At 39.1% G+C, this 27,527-nt stretch overlaps 1 protein-coding gene across 2 annotated transcripts in view; it reads left to right on the forward strand.

Moving 5' to 3' along the window:
• Window positions 1-15,885: 15,885 nt before the first annotated feature.
• thsd7ab (thrombospondin, type I, domain containing 7Ab) overlaps window positions 15,886-27,527 on the forward strand; it is a 137,028-nt gene continuing 125,386 nt past the window's right edge. For both annotated transcript variants that reach the window (XM_077221638.1, XM_077221639.1), the window contains exon 1: window positions 15,886-16,332. In XM_077221638.1, coding sequence (XP_077077753.1) covers window positions 16,200-16,332 — 133 coding nt within the window. In that variant the 5' untranslated portion in view covers window positions 15,886-16,199. The remainder of the gene's footprint in view (window positions 16,333-27,527) is intronic.

The following is a 27,527-nucleotide window of genomic DNA, read 5'->3' on the forward strand; positions in this document are numbered from 1 at the left end:
ATATAATACAGATGAGCAAACGATAAAGCTTGGGTTGCTGAATATTCGATCCCTTACTTCAAAAGCACTCATAGTTAATGATATGATTTCAGATTATAACCTAGATGTGCTGTGTATGACAGAAACCTGGCTAAAACCAGACGATTACATTACTTTAAATGAGTCCACCCCTCATGATTACTGTTATAAACATGAACCTCGCCTGAAAGGCAAAGGGGGAGGTGTTGCTGTAATTTATAGTAATATTTTCAAAACCACTAAAAAATCTAGTTTAAAATATATTTCTTTTGAAGTGTTGGTGCTTAATGTAAAAATATATAATGTAAACGATAAATCAAGTTTGAGAATTCTGCTGGCAACTGTCTACAGGCCACCAGGGGACCATAAAGATTTTATCAAAGAATTTGGTGACTTTCTATCAGAATTAGTATTGACTGCAGATAAAGTCCTAATTGTTGGTGATTTTAATATACATGTAGATAATGGAAAAGATGCAATGGGATTGGCATTTAAAGACATTCTTAACTCTATTGGAGTTAGACAACACGTGTCAGGACCTACTCATTGTCGTAATCATACTCTAGATCTAATATTATCACATGGAATCACTGTTGATGCTGTTGAAATTCTGCAGCAGAGCGACGACATCTCAGATCATTATCTAGTCTCATGTAAATTACATTTAGCCAAGGCTGCAAAGCCAACTCCGTGTTACAAGTATGTTAGACCTATCACTTCTGCCACTAAAGATTGCTTTATCAATAATCTTCCTAATCAGTTTCATCGTCTCAGCATCCCAGATAGCTTAGAAGAACTTGATATTGCAACAGAAACTTTTAACTCTCTCCTTTCCAGCAGTTTAGATACAGTTGCTCCGTTGCGCTTAAAGAAGATTAAAGAAAATAGTCCAACACCGTGGTACAACGAGCACACCCGGGCCCTTAAGAGAGCAGCCAGAAAAATGGAGCGCAACTGGAAGAAAACAAAACTAGAGGTATTTCGGATTTCATGGAAGGAGAGCTCGATTGCTTACAGAGAGGCTTTAAAAGCTGCTAGATCTGCTTATTTTTCAACCTTATTAAAAGAAAATAAACATAATCCAAGGTATTTATTTGAAAAAGTGGCTACACTAACGAAAAAGAAAGCTTCAAGCCCAGAAATTTCCAAGAAATACAGCAGTAATGACTTTATGAACTTCTTCACTTATAAGATTGATAATATTAGGGACAAAATTATAACTATGCAACCGTCTACTACAGCATCACATCAGGGAGTGCATTATAGTCTCCCCGAGGTAAAATTTGATTCATTTGTTGCCATAGGAGAGGAAGAATTTTGCAAACTCGTTAATTCATCTAAATCGACAACATGTATGTTAGACCCTATACTGACTAAACTACTGAAAGAGATGCTTCCAGAAGTCATAGATCCTCTTCTTAACATCATTAATTCATCTTTGTCTCTAGGGGTGTGCTCACACTAGGCACGGTTGCCATGAACCGGGCCCGAGTACGATTGTCCCCCCTCCCCACTCCCCCTCTGGCCTGCACTCACATAGGGTTTCAGGATTCGTGCCGGAGCACGCTTACGTCATTATAGTGCGACGGTTTCGGAATAAACAAGACGAGCGGCGCTCTCTGAACACAATGGAGTCCATCGCTCTGTTTTCTTTGTGGATAATTTTGTGTCGTTTGGTCCACAGCCCTCTCACAGCCTCTTGTTAAACAGATGTGTCGCCTTAGTGGCGCGAAAATTTTCACGTAATCGTGCTGCTCGTATGAGGAGGTTTGCAAGGTACCAGCTGAAGTGCAGCAAGGACTTTGCAGCTTTGATTACGGACTACAGTTCCCGTACATCACGCGTCCTGTTCCGTGCTCCAGCACGGTTAGCGCTCACACTGCATGCGAACCGCGCCCGAGTCCAACTGAACCGTGCTCTGGCCCACCTCTTCCAAGCGGGCCAGGGCCGGCCAATCGAGCCGCGCCCGGGCACGGTTCGGAGCACTCACACTAGTCAAACGAACCGCGCTTTGGTGGTCAAACGCACTCGGGCACGGTTCAAACTGGCTAGTGTGAGTACACCCTAGGATACGTACCAAAAACCTTTAAGCTGGCTATGATTAAACCGCTTGTTAAAAAAAAGCAACTTGATCCTACAGAATTAGTCAATTACAGGCCGATTTCAAATCTACCTTTTCTGTCAAAGATACTAGAAAAGGCAGTATCCTCACAACTGTGTTCCTTTCTTAAAAGAAATGGTATCTGCGAGGATTTCCAGTCAGGATTTAGACCGCACCAAAGGACTGAGACAGCTCTCATTAGAGTCACAAATGATTTGCTCTTATCATCCGATCGTGGTTGTATCTCTCTATTAGTGTTACTTGATCTTAGTGCTGCATTTGACACCATTGACCACAACATTCTCTTAAATAGACTAGAAAACTATGTTGGCATTAGTGGAATTGCATTAGAATGGTTTAAATCATATTTATCTGACCGATATCAGTTTGTAGCAGTAAATGAAGAGATGTCTTATCGATCACAAGTTCAGTATGGCGTACCACAAGGCTCAGTACTAGGACCGCTGCTGTTCACTCTGTACATGCTACCTTTAGGAGATATCGTTAGGAAACATGGAATTAGCTTTCACTGTTATGCTGATGATACTCAGCTCTATATTTCTTCCAAACCTAACGAAACTCACCAATTCACAAAATTATCGGAATGCATAGTTGATATCAAAAATTGGATGACTAGTAATTTCCTACAACTAAATTCTGAAAAAACAGAGATTCTAATTATTGGACAAAAAACTTCCACACGTAATAACCTAGAATACCGTCTAACACTTGATGGCTGCTCTGTTAAGTCTTCGTCGTCAGTTAGGAACCTGGGTGTGCTCTTTGATACCAATCTTTCATTTGAAAGTCACGTGTCTAGTGTCTGTAAAACCGCATTTTTCCATCTTAAAAATATATCTAAATTACGTCATATGCCCTCATGCAACTAGTTCATGCGTTCATGACATCAAGGCTAGATTATTGTAATGCTCTACTGGGTGGTTGCCCTGCACGCTTAATAAACAAACTACAGCTAGTTCAAAACGCAGCCGCTAGAGTTCTTACCAGAACCAGGAAGTACGACCATATTAGCCAGTTCTGTCAGCACTGCATTGGCTCCCTATTAAACATCGTATAAATTTTAAAATATTGCTGATTACTTACAAAGCACTAAATGGTTTAGCTCCCCAGTACTTGAGCGAGCTCTTAACGCATTATAGTCCTTCACGTCTATTGCGATCTCAAAACTCCAGCCAGTTGATAATACCTAGAATATATAAATCGACTGCTGGCGGTAGATCCTTTTCCTATTTAGCACCAAAACTTTGGAACAATCTTCCTAACATTGTCCGGGAAGCAGACACAGTCTGTCAGTTCAAAGCTAGACTAAAAACACATCTCTTTGACCTAGCATTCACATTACACTATAGCCTTCTATAATTCAATATTAGGCTGCTTAGATTAGGTCAGCCGGAACTGGGAACACTTCCCTCAAATCCTGATGTACTCGTTACATCATAAGAAGAATGCCATCTACGCTAATTTTAGTGTCTTTGTTTATCCCAAGGTTTTCCCGCAGCCTGCTGGATCCAGGCCGTTTCCAGATCTGACGAAGGACTTTCGCCTGGACCTGATGACAATGCAGTGCTGAAGTGCCAACTAGCCTCTCCCTATGGAGGATCCCTATACCACTCTACAGATAAAGCGTTGTGGAATTTTTCGGTTCGCGTACCTACCCAAAGTGATAAGATAAATAAAAATTCTGCATCAAAATTTATAGACAAGTAGTTTGTTTAGGCATGGTTTGTAAGGAATTACAAACCTGCGCACATATATTCAAACGCACATAACTATAGAATCAATTCTTAATGCGCATGTGAACGCCATCAGCATCTATCACAGGTTCACGTTTAAAGTCTGTTTAGAGAGAACGGTGTCGTCTTAGCGGCCCCTAATTTAATAACAAATGATCATTTAGACGGAAGTGAATCAATCAAAACTAACTTTAGCTGGAAAAAACATTTTTCAAGAGCCACTATAAAACCAAACCAATCTCTGTTACCTTAAATTATATGTTTATCTCTGTAAAGCTGCTTTGAAACAATCTACATTGTTAAAAGCGCTATATAAATGAGGATGACTTGACTTGACTTGACATCGGTTTCCAGCGAACGCATATATCACTGTCCGCCCAAAACTTTGGCGGCCCTGTCCAGTTCGCTTCCTCTCCTGAGGCCTGCAGAAAAATTAAATCGGTTAGTTCCTGCCAGTCAAATGCTTCAGGTCAACGATATATCGAATTTAACACCAGAGGCCAGTCCCGAGAGACTGGTCCCCCTAGTAGATTATCTAGACACCTGGAAGGGTCTTCAAAATATATCTCAATGGGTCCTGCACACAGTAGAACGGGGGTACAAAATTCAGTTCGAATATCTTCCGCCCAGGTTCAGCGGGGTGGTAAACACACTGGTCAGCCCCGAGCAGGGTCTGGTTATGGAACAGGCCATAGAGTATGTTCCTCCCAAAGAGCGAGAAGCCGGGTTTTACAGCCGGTACTTCATAGTTCCCAAGAAGGATGGGGGTTTACGTCCTATTATAGATCTCAGGGTATTAAACCGGTCCCTGAGGAGATACAGGTTCAAAATGTTAACAATACCTATGATCGTGAGTCAGATCAGATCCGAGGACTGGTTTGTCACGATAGATCTAAAAGATGGTTACTTCCACATATCCATCCTTCCACGACACAGGAAGTTCCTAAGGTTTGCTTTCGGGGGAAAGGCTTACCAATACAGGGTTCTTCCTTTCGGCCTAGCATTGTCACCTCGCACCTTCACGAAATGCATGGATGCTGCCCTTGCTCCATTAAGACTTCAAGGCATTCGCATCCTCAATTATATCGACGACTGGCTTATCCTGGCACAGTCAGAGGAGATGGCGGTTCAACATCGAGATGTTGTTCTGTACAATCTAAGCTGGTTGGGACTAAGACTCAATGTCAAGAAGAGTTCTTTGGTGCCTCTAACAAAGACTACTTTTCTGGGGGTAATTTGGGACTCAACTACGATGCGGGCACAGCTGTCTCCCGTTCGTATGAATACCATCTTGACTACAATCTCGAGCCTCAGGCTAGGCCAAACCATCACGGTCAAGACTTTCCAAAGGGTGCTGGGTCTCCTGGCGGCAGCGTCCAACGTAATTCCTTTTGGCCTCTGCATATGAGAGCCCTACAGTGGTGGCTCAGAACCAGAGGGTTTTCCCCGAGGGGGAACCCATTTCGCACTATCAAGGTAACGCGCAGATGCCTTCGTTCTTTGGTAATGTGGAGGAAACCTTGGTTCCTGTAACTAGGTCCTGTGTTGGGAGCACCACTTCCTTCCAGACCTCTTAGCTCATCATGTCCTAATTCGGACAGACAATACGTCGGTGGTCTCTTATATAAATCGTCAGGGGGGCCTGAGATCGCGCCCTCTATGCAGATTGGCGCATCAGGTCCTCCTGTGGTCCCAGGGCAAACTTCTCTCAGTCAGAGCGATGTTTATCCCTGGGGTCAGCAATGTGGGAGCAGACATCCTGTCAAGGCAGGGGCTGAAGCCCGGGGAGTGGAGACTCCACCCCGAGTCGGTGGAGCTAATATGGAAGGAGTTTGGACAAGCGGAAGTGGACCTATTTGCCTCTCACGAGAACACTCACTGGGATGCGATGGTGCAGACGTGGCCGAGGCTACGTCTGTACGCATTTCCCCCGATCGCTCTGCTCCCAGGGGATCTAGAGAGGGTCCGGCGCTACGGGATCAGCTTACTCCTAGTAGCCCCGTACTGACCGGCCCGAGTATGGTTTTCGGACATCATGGTCCTTCTAGCAGGCCCTCCGGAGCAAATTCCGATCAGGAGAGACCTTCTTTCTCAGGCCAGGGGCACAATATTTCACCCTCGGACGGAATTTTTGAAACTGTGGGTCTGGCCCCTGAGGGGGACCAGCTCATAAATGTTGGTCTCTCAACTGAGGTTGTTGAGACCATTCTAAACTCTAGAGCTCCCTCCATGAGGAAACTATATGCATTAAAATGGAATGTGTTTAACTTATGGTGTAGAGAACTTCAGTTGGACCCAGTTAACTGCCCAGTGGCTTCAGTGCTGGAGTTCCTCCAGAGTCGCTTCTCTAACGGACTCTCCCCGTCCACGCTTAAGGTCTATGTGGCGGCCATAGCTGATTTCCACACGCCTCTAGGGGTGGGCACCTTGGGGAGACACCCACTTATTATATGTTTTCTTCATGGAGCTAGGAGGATGAGGCCTGTCATCCAGTCCAGGGTTCCCACTTGGGACCTGACAGTGGTCCTCTAGGGGTTATTCCTGGCACCCTTCGAACCATTGGATGAGGTGTCTGAGAAATGTATGTCCTTTAAAGTAGCCTTCCTGCTTGCCATTACGTCCCTCAAAAGAGTTGGGGACTTGCAGGCCTTATCGGTTGCTCCTTCTTGCCTTGAGTTTGCTCCCGGTAGAGTAAAGGCAATTCTCCACCCTAGACCTGGCTATGTGCCTAAGGTGCCGTCAAATGTAGCACAGTCTATATTTCTTCAGGCTTTTCATCCTCCACCGCATGTGTCGGATGAGCAAGCTAGACAGCATTTATTGTGCCCGGTCCGAGCCCTTGAGGTCTATGTTCATAGAATCTCAGGCTGGAGGAAGGCGGACCAGTTACTTGTATGTTTAGGGTCACCTAAGAGGGGTTCCCCTGTTTCCAAGCAGACTATCAGTAGATGGATAGTAAAGGCTATATCTTTAGCTTACGAGGAGCGCGGCTTGCCTTCGCCTCTGCTAGTAAAAGCTCACTCAACTAGAGGAGTGGCTTCATCTAAAGCTTTGCTGTCAGGAGTTTCTCTTCAGGAGGTCTGCGATGCCGCGGGCTGGGCCTCCCCTCACACCTTCATTAGACACTACGGTCTAGATCTGCCCTCTACTCCGGGTTCACAAGTTCTCTCGTCCTAAGTGTGCCAGATTGCTTCACACCAGGGCGTACTCTCTCAGTGTGGCGCAGTGGGCATTTCGTTCCCCAAAGTGTCGATTCTCGACGCAGCGCGAGTTCCCTCGAAAGGGAACGTCTCGGGTTACGACTGTAACCCTCGTTCCCTGAGAAGGGAACGAGACGCTGCGTCCCTTGGCCACACTTCTAGCGCTTCTGAGAGCGACTTGCTTCGACCAATCAAAAGCTGACATTGTTATGATCCGGTTCCCTTTTATAGCTTCCGCTCACCGTCACATGCGACGTCACGGATGACGTCATGACGCAACACCAATCAAGATTGGACTAGTTCCATACAGGCTTCAGACGCGTCTGCTGGAGGCGTTCCCCAATGTGTCGATTCTCGACGCAGCGTCTCGTTCCCTTCTCAGGGAACGAGGGTTACAGTCGTAACCCGAGACGTTTTCCCTTGTCACTCTACTGGGCAGTTGTGAAGCTGTTTTTGAACAATATTTATTGAGAAAATGCTATACTCAAAAATGGGATCGATTTGATATAAAATTTTAATGTGCACGGCGAAAGTGCTATTAAAAGCAGGTACAGTAGGTGATTTGTTCCAGAAATTGTTTTTTTTATGCTGGTTGAAAGTCTGCGTCCCAATTCAGAGGATGCATCCTTCGAAGGGTCCATTCAACTTACTCAAATATCTGATGATACAAATGTAAAAATAACACTAAAAAACTTTAAAGCAGTTCAAATGTTGACATATCTTACTAAGATGTGATTATATTTAGTTTATACTCTTTATTATACACAGAAATGGACCATGGCGGACATATTTAGATAGGCATGGCCTCTGAAGTCTGAGCCTTTGAATTGGGACACAGCCAACATGTGTATTTCCATACCTTTGCAGACCTGCTTGTGGAGACGTCACATGTCTTTTTTCAGTTTCATGCTATGCAGAGTTAGACAGACGTCAGTCACAGAGCACCACAACCGAAACAGCAGCCACCTTTTACTGCTCCTGAACCAAAACAATAAGCTTGCGCTGCGCTCACGCCATAACTACTGTAATTTGGAAGAGGTGGAAACCTGTGACGTTATACTCGGAACGGTTCGTGACTCGAATTTATGCGTTTCAATGGCAGCACTAATCAATGCTGAAATGAATCTGCAGCAGTCAGGTGCTACAGGTCAGTGCTCATGAAGTTGTTTATGTTCATTATTATTGTAATGCTATGTGCTATGAGACATGATATAGTTTAACAACATCTCTCGTCTCTGATGCTTTTGTTTGTTCCCTGCTGTACGCGTGCATGTGTTTTGAAGGAGATGTGGCTTTTATACGCTCTGAAGAAAGGGTGGGGTCTTGTGCTTTCAAAGCTCAATCGCCATACCGACCTTTATCTAGAGATGTGTCTAGTTAACAGCTCAGGATGTCTGTAGAATGAGATAGATATTAAAGGAATGTGATCAATACATGTTACCTCAGATTACAAAGCCACAAGATTTTATATATTAACATGAGACTATTGTGGGAAAAAAATACTTAAATTGTTAAACTCCTGTCATAACTAGAAAAACTATACAGCGAAAACACCCACATGAATTACTTAAGTAATCAGAAGTTCATTAGCCTAAAACAATTTTACAACTCACATAACAAATTTTTCAAAGGAATTAATTATTGCTTTAACTAAAATGTGATTTCTGTCACAGGTGATATAGTCCCTTGACTTGTATTGATATAGACTTGCATTGAACCTGATAAGATATCTTTGTGCAAATGGAAATGTTCTACAACACTGCAAGAATTAATTTTAATCAATCTATTTAACTTTTTCTTAAAATAAGTGAAAAATAACAGAAAAAAAATCAAGATATGTCTTCTGAAAACAAGTTTTATTTTACTCAATGTTCTAAGTGTATTTAAATAATTATTTTGGAAAACAAGACAAATGTGCTGGAAATGAAATTCAGAAAAGGATTTTTCGCAGAGAACAGTTTTTTTTTACCTAATGGCAAATGTCTAAAACCCACAGATACAAGATCTTCATTGTCAACCAGAACATTCTTTATAGTCTGTAATGATGCATGTTGTTTTTGTTCTCATTATTTTTTGTGTAAAAGTATTTTTTTACTTTTTAAATTTAATTGTTAAAGTTTAAAGTTTTGAACCTGATTGAAAATGATTCTTTAAAAATGCATTTTGTGCCAGAAAATTACAGCTCTAATTAAGTTATAAATTACATTAGCATATACATTGAGGGCAAAATCTAAAATTGACTTTTTGTTAGTAACTCGCAGCTAACTACTTTTTAAAAAGGGTAGCTTGACTTCAGTTATGAGTAACTTATTGTGTTGCTGAATGGGAACGATACATTTCACAATTTGAGCCATGCAAAGCTGGAAGCAAAGCATTGTTTGTGTCTGTGTTTGATCAACAGTTGTCTGAACAAGGGCGCATTGCCATTGTGGTCTGTTGAGCTTTCACTGGAATTACTGCATTGATAGCATTGGTGGATTTGTGTAAAGATCAAGTTAAGCATGTTCATGCAAGCTGGATTCATGAAGCTGTTTGGGTTGTGGATCTGTAGATGATAGTAGGAGTTTGTGGTGATGGTCTGTTTTTTGGTCTTTTTTTCCGTATTTGCTCATCAGTTAAGAGAATAATTATGAGTTTATGTGGATAAGAATCACATCACATCACTTTTGGAGAGCAGAAACTCATTTGAAGAATCTCATCAGACTAATTGGTTTTCCCCCTCTTTGAGCTCAGAGTAGGTCAAAAGAGAGGTAACTGGATGATTTAAGCTCATAATCCAGCACAGACCCTACCCACAACACACACACACATACACACACACACACACACACACACACACACACACACACACACACACACACACACACACACACACACACACACACACACACACACACGTCTGGTTTACTATCTTTGTGGGGACTCTCCATAGACGTAATGGTTTTTACACTGTACAAACTGTATATTATATCCCCTTACTCATCCTACCTGTTACAGCCGGCCCTGAGCTTTCAACAAAGAAGAGACCAGACGCGACAATTCTCAGCAAAACATTTATTATAAACCTACCCATCGAACAAAACTTTCTCTATTTTTACATTTTCAAAAATATATATATTTTTTTACATGAATTACAGTAATGTAAAGGTTGTTGATGCTGAGAATTTAGGTTAGGTTTCCTTCATTCCTTCCTTCCAGTTGTGGGACCACAGAACTTTTCCATCTTTCTTTCTTTCTTTCTTTCTTTCTTTCTTTCTTTCTTTCTTTCTTTCTTTCTTTCCTTCCAGTAATGTGACTGTATTTTTCAGGACAATATTGTGCAATATGTGTTAAGAAATAGATCAAAAAGTAAATGCGGCCAGTTTGAGTAAAACTTTACTGATAAATCCTTGTCTGGCGAAGGAGATTACCATTTACCGATCTGATAATAATTTTCCTTCAGATTATTTCTGCAGTCATATCATGTGATGTGTCCTGAATTTTCTGTCATCTGTTAAGAATCAGAAGTAGCGATGCTTGACTCTTGCATGAATCTCTCCTTTGATTCGATTCTTTTCCATGGATTGATCAAGCGGTTTGACGAAGGCTACGATTTTATCCAAATGGGGTTTTGAAAGTCTGGACAGCAAAAAAACACATGAAATCAGTTTGTTTTTACAAAAAAAATCTGATTTGGAGTGGCTGTTTGAAATGCTATTCCAATCAGATTTTCAAATGGTCGTTTGTGTCACTCTTAATGCGACAAAAAGACAACGTCAAAACCGGTGACAGAAATGCCAGAGGTATTCATACATTTACATCTATACCAGTAGATAGGCCTACTATTAATAGATCTATACTCTGTCGCTGAGTTTTTCTTGTACGATGTTCTGCTCTGTGACTCGACACGGCACTTATTTGGAAAGCGAATTGAAATGAATCACCTCCATTTTCCTGAATCTGCTTTGAAAGCCTCGTCACATACGTGTCGTTCCACTCACATGTGCTGCTTTTAAATGACACAGAACAGAATGGCAGTACATTTCAGACCGTACACGAAAAGTACCACATTTTTGGGGGCATGTACATTGAAGTACCGCTTAAATACCATGGTTCATTAATATATGGTAATCAAGTTGTGTGTGCTGGGCGGCAGGATCCGTGTTCTGATTGTTCAGTCATTTGAACCATTAGCATTGGCTGTCTATTTTGGACTCTTCCTTCATCTTCCTCTGTAAACATGAGTCATTGGCTTCAGGCATCACTATGGCGACTTAAGGACTGCCAGTCCTGCAAGACTTTGCCACTGCTGTGTGACTCACGGACAGCAGTCTAATCTATCGCAGGCCTGTCACTGCGGCCAGACAAACTGTCATCCTCCTCTGGCAGTGTTCTGTACTTTTCAGCCCATGCGGATTTAGACTTGGCAATACATTCAGGGAAAAGCCATTTATCACTTTAGTTTTTTTTTTCTCCACAATTTTTTTTACTTAAACCTTAAAGCTACACAAAAAAAAGGTGACTTCGTGGTGAAGGTATAACTTCATGCATGTTTTCAGTACAATTATCTCTTCATACATGATCTTTGACTTCAGCTCAGTTGTGATGCATCATGTTTGATTAGATTAAATTCATGGCTTTATTTATGTTTCCTTTAAGCAATGATGCGGAACACAATGTGAACACTGCAAGGACTCTGGATTAGAACCTGAATCAGGAGATTCATTGAAAGAAAAGACTCATAAAAGAGAGATTTGTTCACAAAATGCATATACAGTACTGATTCTAATGCTGAATTCATAGGCAAATGTTGGATATTCCTACTTTCAACCATACAGCGACAGACAAGCAAACCATTTATTGTTTTTACATATCCTTTAGCGGAAGGAGTTTTATGATCTTGTAGGAAGTTTGACTAAGTGATGCACTTTTTGTTTTGCTTAAAATTCAACACAATTTACTTTTTTTCAATTGTGTTGATTCATCTGCTGGGGTGGCGCTGTGTTCTTGTAACGTCATGCACCCACAGCTCTGTGAAATTATACTTCTAGATTTCGGCATTAGTTGTGTTCCAGGAGACATTGTACATTGTTCCTGTCAAGAGACATTGTATTGCGCTTAAGTTTAAGTTGTTTGAAGCAACGTGAAGGCAAGAAAGACCAATTGCTTTTCACTATTTAAATAAAAACAAATAAGTATGCACTGAGCTTATTGTAGCATATTATTTGCATGCAGAGTTGCATTCATTGGCATACTGCTGGATACTCAAATATAATATCTTCTGTCACTGTTTCCATCCAGGTTGTGATTTACACTTGTGTGAAAAATTGGAATAGGCCTATAGCATAACACTTACATCTTATCTGTTTAAGAGAACACAATCTTTACTTCCTGGGAAACTGGTGCAAAGTATCAGTATTTAAAATAGTAAAAAGTTGCTGCAACGCTGTGATGTTATCTTGCATTCAGAGGCGGATGCCTGATGTTCGGGAATGCAGTCGTGTGAGAAAGTTCTGGGAGGTAATTATACCAAATCATTTTGATGACAGGCTCCGGCATTTCAGAATGACTAAAACAATATTTTAGATGGTGTGCAATGAAATTGGTCTGGTAATTAGTCCATTTGTCCAATCACACGATCTGTTGAGGCAAAGTCATGTTGCGCATACAGAAATGTATTTAAATCATAGTGTATGCACATGTTAAAAATAACTATATAATGTTTTTTATGTGCATTTTAAAGGGATAGTTCTGTCATCACATACTTGCCCTGAAGTTGTTCCAAACCTGTATGAGTTTCTTTCTTCTGCTGAACACAAAAGATTATATTTTAAAGAATGTTAGTAATCAAACAGTTGACAGTACCTGTAGGAAAACAAATACTATGGAAATCAACGGCTACCATCAACTGTCTGGTTACATACCAACATTCCTCAAAATATTATCTTTTGTGTTCAGCAGAAGAAAGAAACTCATACAGGTTTGGAATAACTTGTGGGTGAGTAAGTGATGACAAAATTTTCATTTTAGGGTGAACTATCCCTTTGAAGGGACATTGTGTAGGAATTTCTCCCATCTAGCGGTGAAATTGTATTTTGCATTGAAACGAATTGTGCTCTCCAACGCCTCGCTTTTTCAAATGCGTATTGTATCTACGGTAGGTGTTATGTACCAAAAAGCTATGACAGGATGTCTTCTAATAGCACTTTGTCGAGTTTTCCTTCGGGTGAACAGCAGTTTGTTTATTTCAAACAAACTGCAACTTGACACAACGAACAAACTAATGTTATAGTATGAATAATAAAAGTGCAATGCAGCCTTTTAAACTTGTCGAGGCAGTGAAGCGCCTCTCACTCCTCTGCTCCTCCGTTTCTGCTGCTTTCAGTTACGTGACGCTGGCTCTTAACGAAAACGAGTTGTGGAAACGCTCTGGCCTAGTACTTTTTGACCCTCTCTGCTATTATAGTTTTTCAAGATGGCGGAAGGACATGGAAGCCTCCGTGGACCTACCCGTCACATGTATATAAAGATAATAAATTCTTCGTTTACGAGGATAAGTCAGATAATTGGCAGAGGTATTTGTACACCATTGAGGACATATTTATTAATACAAATATTGATTTTAGATATTAAAATACCTAAAAAACTACACATAGTCCCTTTAAGCTTGTATGCACATTTTTGCATTACCATCCAGCCTTTTGTATGTGTTGATCCCCAAATCTGCATAAAAATAAGTGTATGGAAACATAGCAAATGACAAACAGACCACAATCTCCTTATACAACCAACAGCTAAACTCCCTGACAAAGTGATTAGTGTTGTAGTCCATGTCCATGTTGGCACGGGCTGTGCCTCTGCTCAGGGAGGTTCACAGCAGTGTTGAGTGAACATTAGCACTGACCGCTCAGGTTCTGCTTGAGTGGTTTCACTCATGGCGCGTCTGACCACTGGAGTGGAAGAGAGAGAATCTCCGGCAGGGTTCAACTGTCATTCATAAAACTACCAAGCACTGCACTACTACAGACTCCTAGACACAGTTTTAATAAATGAGCAGATTTTTTTTTTGCTTTGTCTACATGCATTTTACTATACAACTTGGATTATATATTATTTTATGATCAAATTAGCCCCAGCCCCAAATCCCCCCCCCCCCCCCCCCCAAAAAAAAAACACACACAACATTTAAAAAGATTTTAGCATAAAAAATAGCTCTTCTGCTTTATATGTTTGATGGAATAGTTCACCCAAAAATGACACTTTGGTCATCCTTGTACATGTTGTCTATAGGTAAGACATAATAGGTTATGTCTATAGGTCAGTGACATCAGACATAATTTGTTCTTGAAGGTCTCATGAGCAATAATGATGTCATTTTTTTATTGTATGACTTCAGAATGACATCATTTTTGGGTGAACTTTTTCTTTAACAATTCTGTTTTATTCTAAATAGTGCTGTCATGTTGATATCATGACTCTTTTTGTTAAACATTTAACTTTTCTTTACTTAAATTGACAAAATGAAAAACATGACTTAAGATTTACAATTGCTTTTGTTCAATAGTTGGTTAATGGGTTAAAATGGACATAAACTGGAAGATTATTTTTGCTGAAAAGGCAAAATATGTACTTTTTATAGGGACCCATCAATTTTTGGGGGGCATTTATTGACTATTCTTGCACCTAGGACTCGGAGTGATTGAAGACTTGTTTGCTATTTTTTGCTGTTCAGTTGTTTCTGTACAGCAGCAAAGATTGATCTAGATCAAGTATAAAGCATGCAAAAAGAGTGTCTGGATGTATCAGTAAGTTTTGATGTAGTCAAACTTGTTACATACTTTTTCCAAGCAGACTCAGATCCACTTCTCTGGTTCACACCCAAGTTCGGGTAATCGCTTTAACAACCATACAAAGTGAATTCTGGTTTCAGCTGGACTTGGGTCCACACCAGAAACTCTAGTGTGAAAGTGTCTTGACTCCTGAACCTCACACACTTATGTATAGTCTGCTCTCATGCCAGTATCTACCACTCAAGATCACAACCTAAGGTATTGAGATTAGGAAAGTGGATTAACAAGACAGTCATTAAGATTTAGTGATCTCTGCCCGCGGAATGACTTCACAATCCGTAATCTGTCAATATGCTGAGAATGGATTGAGTACGTAGTAAGATTGTGTGATTTAAAATAAATTGCTACTGTTTGTAAATGACATTGTTTAAAACCATATAAAACCCTGTAGTAGTGTAAATTTGCACTTAAAATAATGTCCATAAATAATATCCATAATATGACGCATTTCAGAGTGAAATTCTTTCATTTACCTGTGGCTCCAGAGTAATTAGCCAAATGGCCATTACAGCTCAGGTGATTGGTTTGATAATAATTTATTCAGATTTGAGTGTACATGAGCAAAGATGGCACAATTCTATTTTGAATAAATATTTTTTTGTAGTATATTGAGTATATTTTGTAGTATGTTTAGTATATCTGCACATTGTTCACAAAACATCCAGGAGCATCTATTAAGAAAGTAAATTGTGTTCATTTTGATATCGTGCTTTTACTTTCTTCTGCATGCATTATTAGCTTTCAGTGGTCCTTTTAACATTTTTGGCGTCTCGAAACATTGAAGAATTTTTCATTGATACCGTATTTATCATCTCGCTTCATTCAACTGCAGTTCCTTACGCAGACACAAAAAATGTGCAATATGGAGTTCATAAATCTCCCTCTTTCTCCCTCCCTCCCTTAGCGACAGCACTCCCCTCTTATCTTGTCTTCTTTAGCGTCACAGGAGCATGGCGAAGGAGCGTCCTTGTGCCCTGAGCTTAGGAGAGAGAGAGAGAGAGAGAGAGAGAGAGAGAGAGAGAGATGCGGCGTCAGTCAGTTGCAGTAGGCAGAGGACAGCAGCAGTGCCGGTAACTGTGGCTGCCGTTCTCTATTGTTCAGCCAAAGCGTTCTCCTTTTCCCACCAGTCAACCAAAGGAGCAGAAGACGAGGAAAACCGCCACATGCACCTTTCCTTCAGGGAACGCTGAAGAGGCACGCAAACTCTTTCAGTTTGTGCGACTGAAGTTCTTTCTCTGCTTTCATTGGGGTTTCTTTTCCCCCCGACCGAGTGGATTTTACCCGATTCAGGGGAGCCATGGGACTTGGGGTTAGGGGTGCAAGGACAGCGTTCCTGAGTTTATGGAGGTTAATTTTACTGCTCTGTGGAATCTGGAGCGTTTGCTCCCAAACGACAGGAGATGGGAAGTCGCTGTACTTCTGGGAGACAGGTATACAGCTATCTCCATAAGTATCTTGATGGATGTCAGTGGGATATGAAGGTTCCAGATGTCCTCTGTTTGTACAAAGTTGCATTGTAATTCGTTTTATTATCTGGTGTGATGAATGAGGACAAGTAGAGGTCTTCACTCTCACTTCAAAACAGCTCTGCGAGAGCGAAGTGTGTTTGAATTATTTCTCATCATCCTAATTTCTGATTCTCAAAGTCTGCACTGTAGAGAATGTGTCCCCGTTTCCGCACAGTAGGCTGTCTCCATTTTCCCAGGCTGATTGTTCGATTTCTTGTGCTAGATAAGAGCCATACCATTATTATAATGAAATCTGACAATATAATGGAAGCAACTCCGAGGTACAAAGTAATGGAAGTTATTTGACTTTTGATTGTGAATTTGGCGTTTCGCGGTCGCATCTTCTGTTCACAAAGGCTGCCATAATAAAAAATGTCTAAAATATAATATTATAGGCTACAGTCAATTATATAATATTAATAATTATAAATATATAAAATATTATACATACATTTTTGTTTTAAATTATATTTAATATTTATGTTTTTGTTTTACATAAAGGAAATAATTTATAATTATTCATTTAAATTTTCCATAATATTTTTACATTGTGATATTTCATGATATGAAAACACATCTCACTCCCTGATTCTCAGTACTGTAATGCAAGAACAATATCATTACTGTTATGCAATAAAATAAATCTAATTTTCATAATACAATAATGAAAATCATTCTATTGGGACAGTTTTATTTCAAATAAAATATATATGCATTAATTTCAGTACAACATATACATTAATATTGTAATGAGAATCAGTGATCTGATAAAAAGTTTCATTACAGTTTGTACAAAGCATTCAAATCAAATCTTCATTTGCAACCTGGTATGTGATCAGCAAAAGTCTGTTTGGATTTTCCTTTTGGCCTGAGCGACGTCCCGAGTCAATGTGCAGTTGTCACTATGTTAGTGAATTTTTAAAGAGGATGTAACCACGTAAGGAGATTAAATGAGCTGTTGGGATTTATACTGTGAAAACATCCCTAGTACATGCATGCAGAGAAGCGGAGCGGCAGGCAAACTTAACCTACATATCTCTCTCCTGTAGGTCACAGTAATTACAGATCAGTGGATTTGAACAACAGATTTCATTGATAAACATCTGGTGGAAAAGCCGAGAGTATCTTAGATGGGCAGATCCATGATAGTAGCATATCTGTGCCGTTTGACGGTGATAGCGTTCGGGTGTGATAATGTTATTGCGCTTTCTAGAATGCTCAAGGGGAGGGAAATTTAGTTTTGACGTATGATGTACTGTATGCACAATGAATCTGACCGTAGAAGAGCTCGGGCTTCAACCTGTGGGGAATTGGCTCACATCTCTGCTGTTTATTGGCTTCACAGAAGAGCAATAAATCTGCTGTCTAGGGCTGATATCCCCCATGATGGAGATGTTCATATAACAGGCCTGGAAACACAAGTGCTCTAGAAGGGAGTACAGCTGCGATGTGCCTCGAAATGATGGTTAAAACCTATACGCTTTTCTTCAAGTGATTCTTAATGGCTGTGTTTTTCTTGCTGCAATCGATACCGCCTGGCATACCTGGTGCTTTTATTTCTAATAAGCAGGCAGGATTAAATGGCAGGCTGGTGTCTGTACATTTCCCTCCCTGTTTGCTGTCTGAACGCGGGTTTGATGTTAAAATGAAGACCAGAGCAATTTTGTCCTTATCTCCACGTGCCTCAGCCTCCAATTAGAAGAAGTATTTTCTTATTTTATCGATATACAGTAGGCTATTGCGCTGACCTCCACCACTCCAGATCCCAGCTGCGGCTTTCATGTGTCTCAAAACAGGCTAATATTGACTCAGGAAGAATTCTTAATTAATGAGGGTATTTATCTGGCCTAAATTGTTTTGGTTACGGCAACCTTGACTTATTGGCTATTTTTGGTTAAATAGTGAGTAGCATCAGAAATTAAGAGGAATAATGCATCATTCGATTTGTAGAAGGATTATTTTTTAAATTCAGGATGTCAGTGTGTTCCGCACAGATAGTTACTAAAGCAGTAAATCATGAGAGGCCGTCGATTACTTTGATTTTTCCACAAGCAAGGAGAAATTTTAGGCACGAAGTAAAGTGGAGGACTGGCTTATTGTTTTTATAAAACTGTGCTATCATAGAAGTTGACATCAAAGCGGCTCATGTAGAAAGAGTGTACTCTTTCTGTTAGAAAAGCAGCACTTCCCTTTACTTGCTGAAGGCATTGCTCACAGCTCTAGCCATGTGTGCACAAAGTGCACATTAGGACACGCATTAGGTGGCCAAACTTAGAGACCACATGCAGTGGATTCTGCTTAAAAACAGTAACTTTCTTCTGGTTTCATAATGAATCCATGAGCATAATACCCATGTCCTATGAGTCAGAAGAAACACCTAAGCCATTATTATTAAATGATTGATACGCTATTACGCTCTTACTTACATAAGGAGGTGTTATATGCTTGTGTTTTAATTTAGCTGGTAATACTTTTTCTTATCAAGCTGAAAAGACTTCTTCCAGGCTGGCTCAAGCAGGTTTATTTGGCTTTGGTTCTGGTCTAGTGGATTCTTCTGGTGATCAGGTGACGGACATCAAAACAAATATCTGCTAACCAACTTTTGTGGTCTTTTCAGCAGGACAAGGTATGTTGTTTTTCATGATCTTTAGAGATTAAGTTGTTGACCTTATCTTTCAGGCTCTTCATATCAGTATATTTGTTTCTGGATTTTTAAAGCATCAATTCATGTTTTTTCATAGAAGCTTGTGGGACTCTGCAAACCTTTTTTGGATTTAATTGAGTACATATTTTAGTTGTCAGTTGTCAATGAAGATTATTGGAGTACGTTTTACAAGAAAATACTATTTCATTCTTTCTACTTCAAAATTTTACTTTCAATTAAATGTTTCTTGCTGACTTTTTGTAATTATTTGTAAAAATGAAACAATTTTTTTCTACAACAATTTTTTTTTAAGTTGTGTTCAACATGTAACACTGTTTCCTAACTAGTGTTAACAGAACAATGCGACAAGTTTCACCAAATAAAGCCAATCAGAACATAATTGTTTTGCTTGTATTGGTTCATGGTTAGTTCTGACATGGTGTAGGCTAACCTATTGGCTATACTCACAACCAATAGGAATGGTTAATAGCTGAACTCTTGTGTGTGGCTCATGCCTCAGCAGGGTTTATCCAATCTTTGAGCAGAGATTAACCAGATTAAGCTGGATTCCTCTCTTGTCTCCTGATCTCAAAATCCCTCGAGAACAAAGTTGTGCTGTCAGAGTTTCTCACACTTCACACCATGTTGACTCTATAATAAGGCTTGTTAATGAAGCAGGAGCATGCAGGTTGCATTCTGTTAAGATCTTTACTCTGCCACACACACACACACACACACACACACACACACACACACACACACACACACACACACACACACACACACACACACACACACACACACACACACACACACACACACACACACACACACACACACACTCACACTTTGTTTTCATGTTTTATGGGGACTTTTACATAGACATAATGATGTTTATACAGTGCAAACTGTATATTCTATCCCTTTACACTAACTCTACCCCTAAACCTACTCATCACGGATATCTTTCTGCATTTTTACATTGTAAATTTTCAAAAAAACATAACTTAGTATGATTTATAAGTCGTTTTTCTCATGGGGACCAAAGATGTGCCCACAAGGATTTCAGATATTGCCATCTATGTGTGGACATTTTGTCCCCGTAATGTAAGGTTTACCAAGCACCACCACACACACACACACACAAACACACAAACGACAGACAGACAGACACACACATACACACTGGCTCTTTGTACATGCTTTAAGTCAGGTATGTTCTCATAGACGTAGTGTGTTTCCAAATGCATTGTAGTTTATCGAGGAAAGACAAAGAGCATGAGATCAGTCCACTTATATTCCAAATAACTGCTGTTTTAAGAGATTTTGCAGCATTTTGAAGATTCCTCGTCTCAAAATAAGAGGCGTTATTGAAAGTGAAGTGTGTATTAAATGTAGGTGACTTAAATGTCACCTTCATTCTGAGAGGCAGATAAGGAAATGTGCTGGGTGAAATTTCAAACTCATTTCAGGAAATGCATTTTAATGTCACCCCGAGTGACCCTGATTTTCATATGGACCTACAGGCAAGCAAAATTTTCCTACTTTAATTGGTTAAAAAATACTCCAGAGCCCTGGTAAAGGGCTTCAAATTTAGGACGCGCTAGTTTTCTTTGAATATTTTATTCTTTCACAGAATGTTTAATGGCATTTGAACAGTTTGGAAAATACATTTCCCTTGTGTGATTGATTTTTTTTATTTCTGCTTATTTTTAAGCGCCTAAATTTGGCTCTAATTTAAGAAAGCTGCAGTCCTAATTGCACTGCGCATTAAAAGTGTGAACTCTCCAGGAGCAGTTTGATCGTGCTCATACTCACTAAATGGAGCACATCCTATTCTCTGCACACTTTAACCACTGAATTATAGGACGTATTCCTTTAGGATGAAATGTGACCCTGGATGCATGTGCACTGGTGTACAGTGGGTATAAAACTAAAGCGTTTTCATTATGTTTATTATGCCATTTCCACTCGCTGTCACATTTTACTTTCTTCACCAATTGCTCATAATTTCCCATAGGGAATAATGAGTAAGATTCTGTAATATTTGTGGAAGTCTCACGAAAACGCTCTTTGTGTCCATGTGATGATGTGTTCTGTACATTCAGAATAGCCACTGTACACTGGTTAAATGGGACATTAACTCTTAGGAGTGGAGCCAAGGCTAATTTTAGGGTATTACAGTATTTGTGGATATTCAACTCTCCATAATATATTATGTTTCAAGTATAGCACTTGGTGATATAGCTAAAAACAATCCATGTTTTCAATATTTTTAAAGTTATGATACATAATAAATTTTATAGCAAATACATACCATTTGAGTTAAAAGGGGCTTTTCTCACAGTCAAACGCACTCTCATTAAAATTAAAACACCATTGTAGACAATTCTAAACATTTATTTGCAAAAAGTAGAATGTGGTAAAAAAAAAAGAGATAACAATATGACAGTATTTCTACTAAATCAACACTATTTATTTTCATGTTGTTTTTGAGTGTTTACTTGTTTTTATTAATTAAAAAATTTATAATATTTCTTTTGAAAAAAAAAAACACTTTTTTAAAGCAAATATTAGAAATAAGCAAGCAATATTAGCCCTCATATTTTTGACGATGACTTCATCTGAGATTAAAATTTTTAATACTGTCATATAGTAAGATATAAGTGTCATAATCTTTAGGAAACTTAATGACAAATAAAGAGCATGTTAAAATGTTACTTCATTTTATATTACTTGTTAAAAAACGTTAACCTATTGTGAATATTTTATATATCATTCAGCCTAAATTCCAGTAGTAAAAAACAGCATTTGTAAAACCCACACATCGACCCTGATAGAGCGAGAACAGACTGTTGTGAGATCCAGTCTTTCTAGGAATAATGCTATTTAATCCCTCTATTTCAGCAAAGGAAGAACTACACCTTGCCAATATTGTCACATTACAGTGAAGGCATACAGTTGTTACATAATCAAGTTCTTTTTGCCTCAAAGGGTCAGTAAATGTGTTACAGCATAATAGTTTATTTTAAAAAATCAGCTTTTTATGAAATAGGTCGCCCTTTATGGCCGTGCGTGTGTGGTCTCAGTCCTGCTGGGAAAATGGTGTTTGTTTAATCTAAATGGCAGGGCTTACGCTAAAACCAAGGCATCTCTAATATGGCTGTGTTGGGTGGATTAAAGATTATTCTAGATCCATAAAGTTTATTTAGTGTGGCATAAGAGGATTAGTCCTTTACACCATGTTCCACAATGTCTTAGTGCGAGACCACATATGATTACAAAGCATTGGTTAAAAGCATAAGGATTCTTTTGGGAAAAAATGGTTTGAGAAGGATTGTAAGAAAGAAAGACTAAAACTGAGATTTATTCTGCATAAAGCTTTATAGAGTAGATCTGATTGTTCTATGTCTGTGTTTCAAATATCTAGTAAGCTGCCTCCAAGCGGCATTTTAAGGTGCCCCTATTATGCTTTTTCGGATAATACCTTTCATGTAGTGTGTAGCTGTTTAAGAATGTAAAAGGTCTGCAAAGTTTCAAATATCAAAGTGCACGATAAATTTATTATTGCCTCCTAAAAGAAAGAGCCAATTCTGAAATGCGTGAAATGGGTCAATGGTAATTCCAGTCTTACTTTGTCTACTTTGACCTGCTGTCAAACACTGTAGTTATAGCTGAGGCCTGGAGTTTGGCTTGTGTTGTCGACATGTTGATAAGATGCTGTTTTCTGCACTGCAAAAGCAAATCCGCTTTGCATGCACTTCCAAAGGATGAGTACTCAGGCTTGAATTGATACGTTAAGACAGACACCATCGTTACTGTTCTTATCACAGTGTATCAAGTGGTGAGGAAGACTACGGAGCTGAAGTTCAGATATGCTATTGGAGTTTCGTTTTGAAACGGGCTGTAAGCAGTAGACCAATTACAACAGACTGGACCATCTGACCAATCAGAGCAGAGTAGACCAATCACAACAGACTGAGCCATCTGACCAATCAGAGCAGGGTAGACCAATCACAACAAACTGAGCCATGTGACCAATCAGAGAAGAATAGACCAATTAAAACAGACTAAACCGTCTGGCCAATCAGAGATTCATCAAACATTCATCAAAGAGCCAACAATATTCGTAATATGCAATGCTAGGTTTGCATATTATCAATATAGCAACTTTACAACACTGCACTTTATTGAAACAAATTGTGAGTCAATTCTGTTGCTTTACATGATGACTACTATTTGAATGCCTATGTAGAGCATCTCAAATGGTCATGGCAGCTATAGGGTGTTGTATTACATTGCAGCTCACTTTTTTAATAGAGCATGTGTACACATGTGACCTCAAATCTTTTCAGACGTCTCTTCAGCAAGGGGATGAAAATACTTAATACTCTCTGACAATACCAATTGAAAGAGGTCAGCCAACTTCACATCCCTGCTGTGGGTGTCTTTCTGAACTCTCTAGAGCAGAATGAAAGAGACCGCCGGTGTTCACCTAGAGACCCTGAGCACCTCAACAATGCACATTCAAGAGGTCTTCTTTCATCTTTTTGAAGCAACACTCCACTTTTCAGAGAATTCAATGAAATTGACTCTGTTTGTGAGTGCAGTGACATTTAGTCGGCCAATAGCCATTGTTCCTGTGGATTATTGGGCAAAGTAAGTAAAGCTGTGAGTTTTCCTGAAGTTTGGTTTCTCTGGTGTTGGATACTCATAAAATACAATGAGTGCACAATGAAGAATTATTTGAAATATTTTAACTATGTAGTTACTTATACAGTATACTCTTTGCTAAGGCAAGCATCACTATCCCAATTAATATTGCTCATACTTAGCCCTAACTATAGATTTTATCTGTAGTTATAACTTTAACTATAGATATACAGTATTAAACTTCAAATGTGCTAAAGGCATTAATGATACTTCAAGTTGCATAGAAACAACTTGTCATTGTTGTTATGTTTGCACACTCAGAAATCCCTTACATTTTCTTAAGAAAATGTACAAATATAGTTGTACTTATTGTTGACTAGATTTTCGAATTTGCTTTGTGACATAAAAAGAAAAAGTGCTATGTAGTATGATGTAATCCAGGTCTACTACATTCGCCATGTCACTACCAGCATCAGTTGCGTCACTTCACTGTCATTCATAAATCCTCTCCCGTGGCCTCATGGGATAGTAAAGTGTCCATCGAATGCGCAATTCAGGATCTCGCCTGAAGAAGTAGGTCATCCGGGTACATTTTGCCTACTATTTTATGAGTACTGTGAATCAAAACATTAAAAGAAATCCTACCAAACCCAAACTTTTGAATGCTAGTGTATGTCTTTGGTTTTCTTATCGATCTGTCATTGTCCTCTGGGTTAGCTAATGGTTAGGGTTAGGTACAGGGTTTTGATTATTGGGTTATAATGTTTCAGGAGCTGTTTGATGTGGTTTCATATAACCTGCTCCCAGCATTGTGCCCAGATTGCTTCAGTTAACACACTCAGCAGAACTTTCACCTGAACCTGAATGTGTAAGTTTGACTCTCACAACAGATAATCGTGTTTGACAGGCTCTTGGATGTGAAAGAACAGGCAGGAGGCCAGACCCTCTCCTTTACCCCTCTGCTTTTCTAGTTTTCGGTGTACATTATTAAACCACCCATTCATTCATACTTCTTATTTTTTAAATGTGAATAAAAGCCTAAATTCAATCTGTTCATCATATAAAGCAATCGAGTCTTCAGAAAATTTGGACTAAACCGCTCAATTCATATGACTTAGTTTTACAATCTCTTCATGAACTTTTTGAAGTGTCAAAGTGGTAGTTGCATAGCTGTCAATGGAGGGACAGAAATGCTCAGATTTCATTAAATTATCTCCTTTTGTATTGAGGGTGAGTAAATAATGACAGAATTGTCATTTTTGGGTGAACTATCCCTTTAACAAATTCTCAATTTAATCTATTGGCTGTGTATGAATTTTAAACAGATCTCATTTGTGATTTTTCATATGGATTTCATTTGTGATTCTTCATATGCCCCCCCCCCCCCCCCCCCCTTTACAATTGTGTACCATTGTGTAAAACTTTACAGTCTCTTCTCTCTCCATCCTTCTCTCCTCTCTGATGTGGGTGTTGTTTGTAGTGCCAGTTCTCGCTGTGGCAGCACCTCCACATTTACACCCAGGCACTGACGCCTTCAGATCTTTCATAAAGGCTCAGCGGGCATGAGCTTCATCTCTGTCGCACCTCCCCCTTACAGTTCACTTCATTTACTGACACGATGCCAATAATAATGTCTTTCATCTTCTCTAATTACTCAACTTAATTACTCGATACCTGCCCTCCCGGCTTACTGTTCCACAAGCACCGTGACTTTGTGCTGATGAGCTATTGATATTTTCGACTGCAGTGGGTTGTGGCATATTATCTATGTGACCCATATGGGTGAGCATATGCTTCATATTCATGCTTCCAAGAATGAAAATTCTGTCATTTTTTACTCACTCATTATGTCATTCCCAACTCATATGCTGTTATTTTTTTCCTTGGAACATAAAAGGAGTATTTTCATGCAGCTCTTTTTCAGACAGTGACAGTTCATAACTATTCAGTATGTAACGCTTCAACAAGGACTACAAAACAACTTTAAAGAACCTTAAAAGTTGTGTGCAGTATTCAATGTCAGGGGTTCGCAAACTTTTTGTGAGCCGAACCCTTTTAACATAAACATATTTACTTATGTTCTAAGTAAATATATTTCCTTTTTATTTTTTATTTATCAGTTAATGGTCACATGACATGCAAAAAAAATGAATCCTTTTTTTATGTACGGTTTTTATATTGATTTGTTTTTATTTCATTAATTTTAATTGGCCATTTTGATTTAATTAATAATTTTTCTCACAAACCCCAATTTTGGAAACCCTGATAGATTAAATTCGATTAAAGTTTATTGCAGCCATTTACAGTGGAACAAAATGTTGTTTCACAAGGTGATAACTTGTTTTACTGGGGAATTTTGAATATAGCTTGAGCTCTCAGGTATTTTGGACAGGTGAAAGGTCAGGTAATCAAATAATTCTGACAGAAATTTCTTTTTTGGTGAGCTATGCCTTTAAATCACAATATGACCAGAAACTTGTATCAAGAAAGCAAACAGGGTTTAATTTCAAGCATAAAACTCTCTAAATTTACCGTATTCTTCTTGTTTTTAACGTTTTTAAAATGATTTTTTTCCATTTTATATTGGTGAGCTCCATTTTATATTGGTGACACTTTGCCCTGTCACACCTTCCCACCGGATTATTCCCTCTCTGTCTAATCGCTTTGAAGATGAAACAGGACTCGAGTGTGAATTTCTCCTCTGTCAGAGTAATATTCCATACAACTGGCGCCGTTCCACTGTGGTGCCCACGCGCTCCTCTCCCACTCAGTTCACGTCGAGATCTCTGTGCAGTGGGGCTCCGATGAACACTGTGAGGGGATTGGATTACATCGCTGTCACAGCTGTCAGTCATGACATGAGCCCTCTGTGCCATGCTGACAACTGCAGCCATAGCAACCACGCCGTGACGACGCTCTTATATTAACCACAGCATCGTTTTGAGCGTCTTTCTTCTGGTTCCCTGCTTCTGCTTCCTTTGAGCGTGTTTCCACAGTGTATCCTGACACCAGCTTCTGTTAAACTGAGCGTGTTTCCTTATGTGGAGGAAGCACATTGTTATTAGGGCTGGGGGTGGTATGACTAAAATCTTGTGCGAGTAATTTTATATCACTGTAACATATCACAACAGGGTTGTTTTATTTCTGTAGCACTTTATAGTGATATACAAATCCTTCCACCGCAGAGAATGTGGTGCTATAGCAACAAGTTCATGGGTTTGATTTCCATAGAATGCATGAACTAATGAAGTGTATGAATTAAATACAATGCAAGCGTGAAAATGAAAGGTGTTTAATCAAATATGATCATTTTCCCTTTTTATTTGGAAATGAATGGAGGTAAAACAAAATATATGATTAAATGCATTTAAAATAAATTCACTTTTTGAAACACTAAAGACTAATGTTATAAAGACTAATGCTTTAAAACATCAATTCTGAATTTTATATTATGTTGCTTTGCAAATAACTTTCAAAAGTTGGTGCTTGGCAAGATTTTTGAATGTTTTGAAAAAAATTCTTCTGCTCATCAAGGATACATTTATTTGATCAAAAAATACAGTTCAAAGCCACTTTTTAGTGTCATTTTTGATCAATTTATTGCATCCTTGCTGAATAAAAGTATTCCTTTAAAAAAATAAACCTTACTGAACCTAAAGTTTTGTATGCACTGTTTATTTTATTGTCTAATTTTAACTTGTCTTGACTTGTTTTTGACACATTGCGCCCTGTATTTTCACATTATATGCATGATAATATAAATGAATATAGCTGTGGAAACTTTGGTATTAAGGTTACAGTAGATTTCCTTAAGATTTCC

Source organism: Siphateles boraxobius, unplaced genomic scaffold (assembly GCF_051911475.1).
Source record: "Siphateles boraxobius isolate OS27281-9 unplaced genomic scaffold, OSU_SipBor_1 84, whole genome shotgun sequence".
Lineage (NCBI taxonomy): Eukaryota > Metazoa > Chordata > Actinopteri > Cypriniformes > Leuciscidae > Siphateles > Siphateles boraxobius.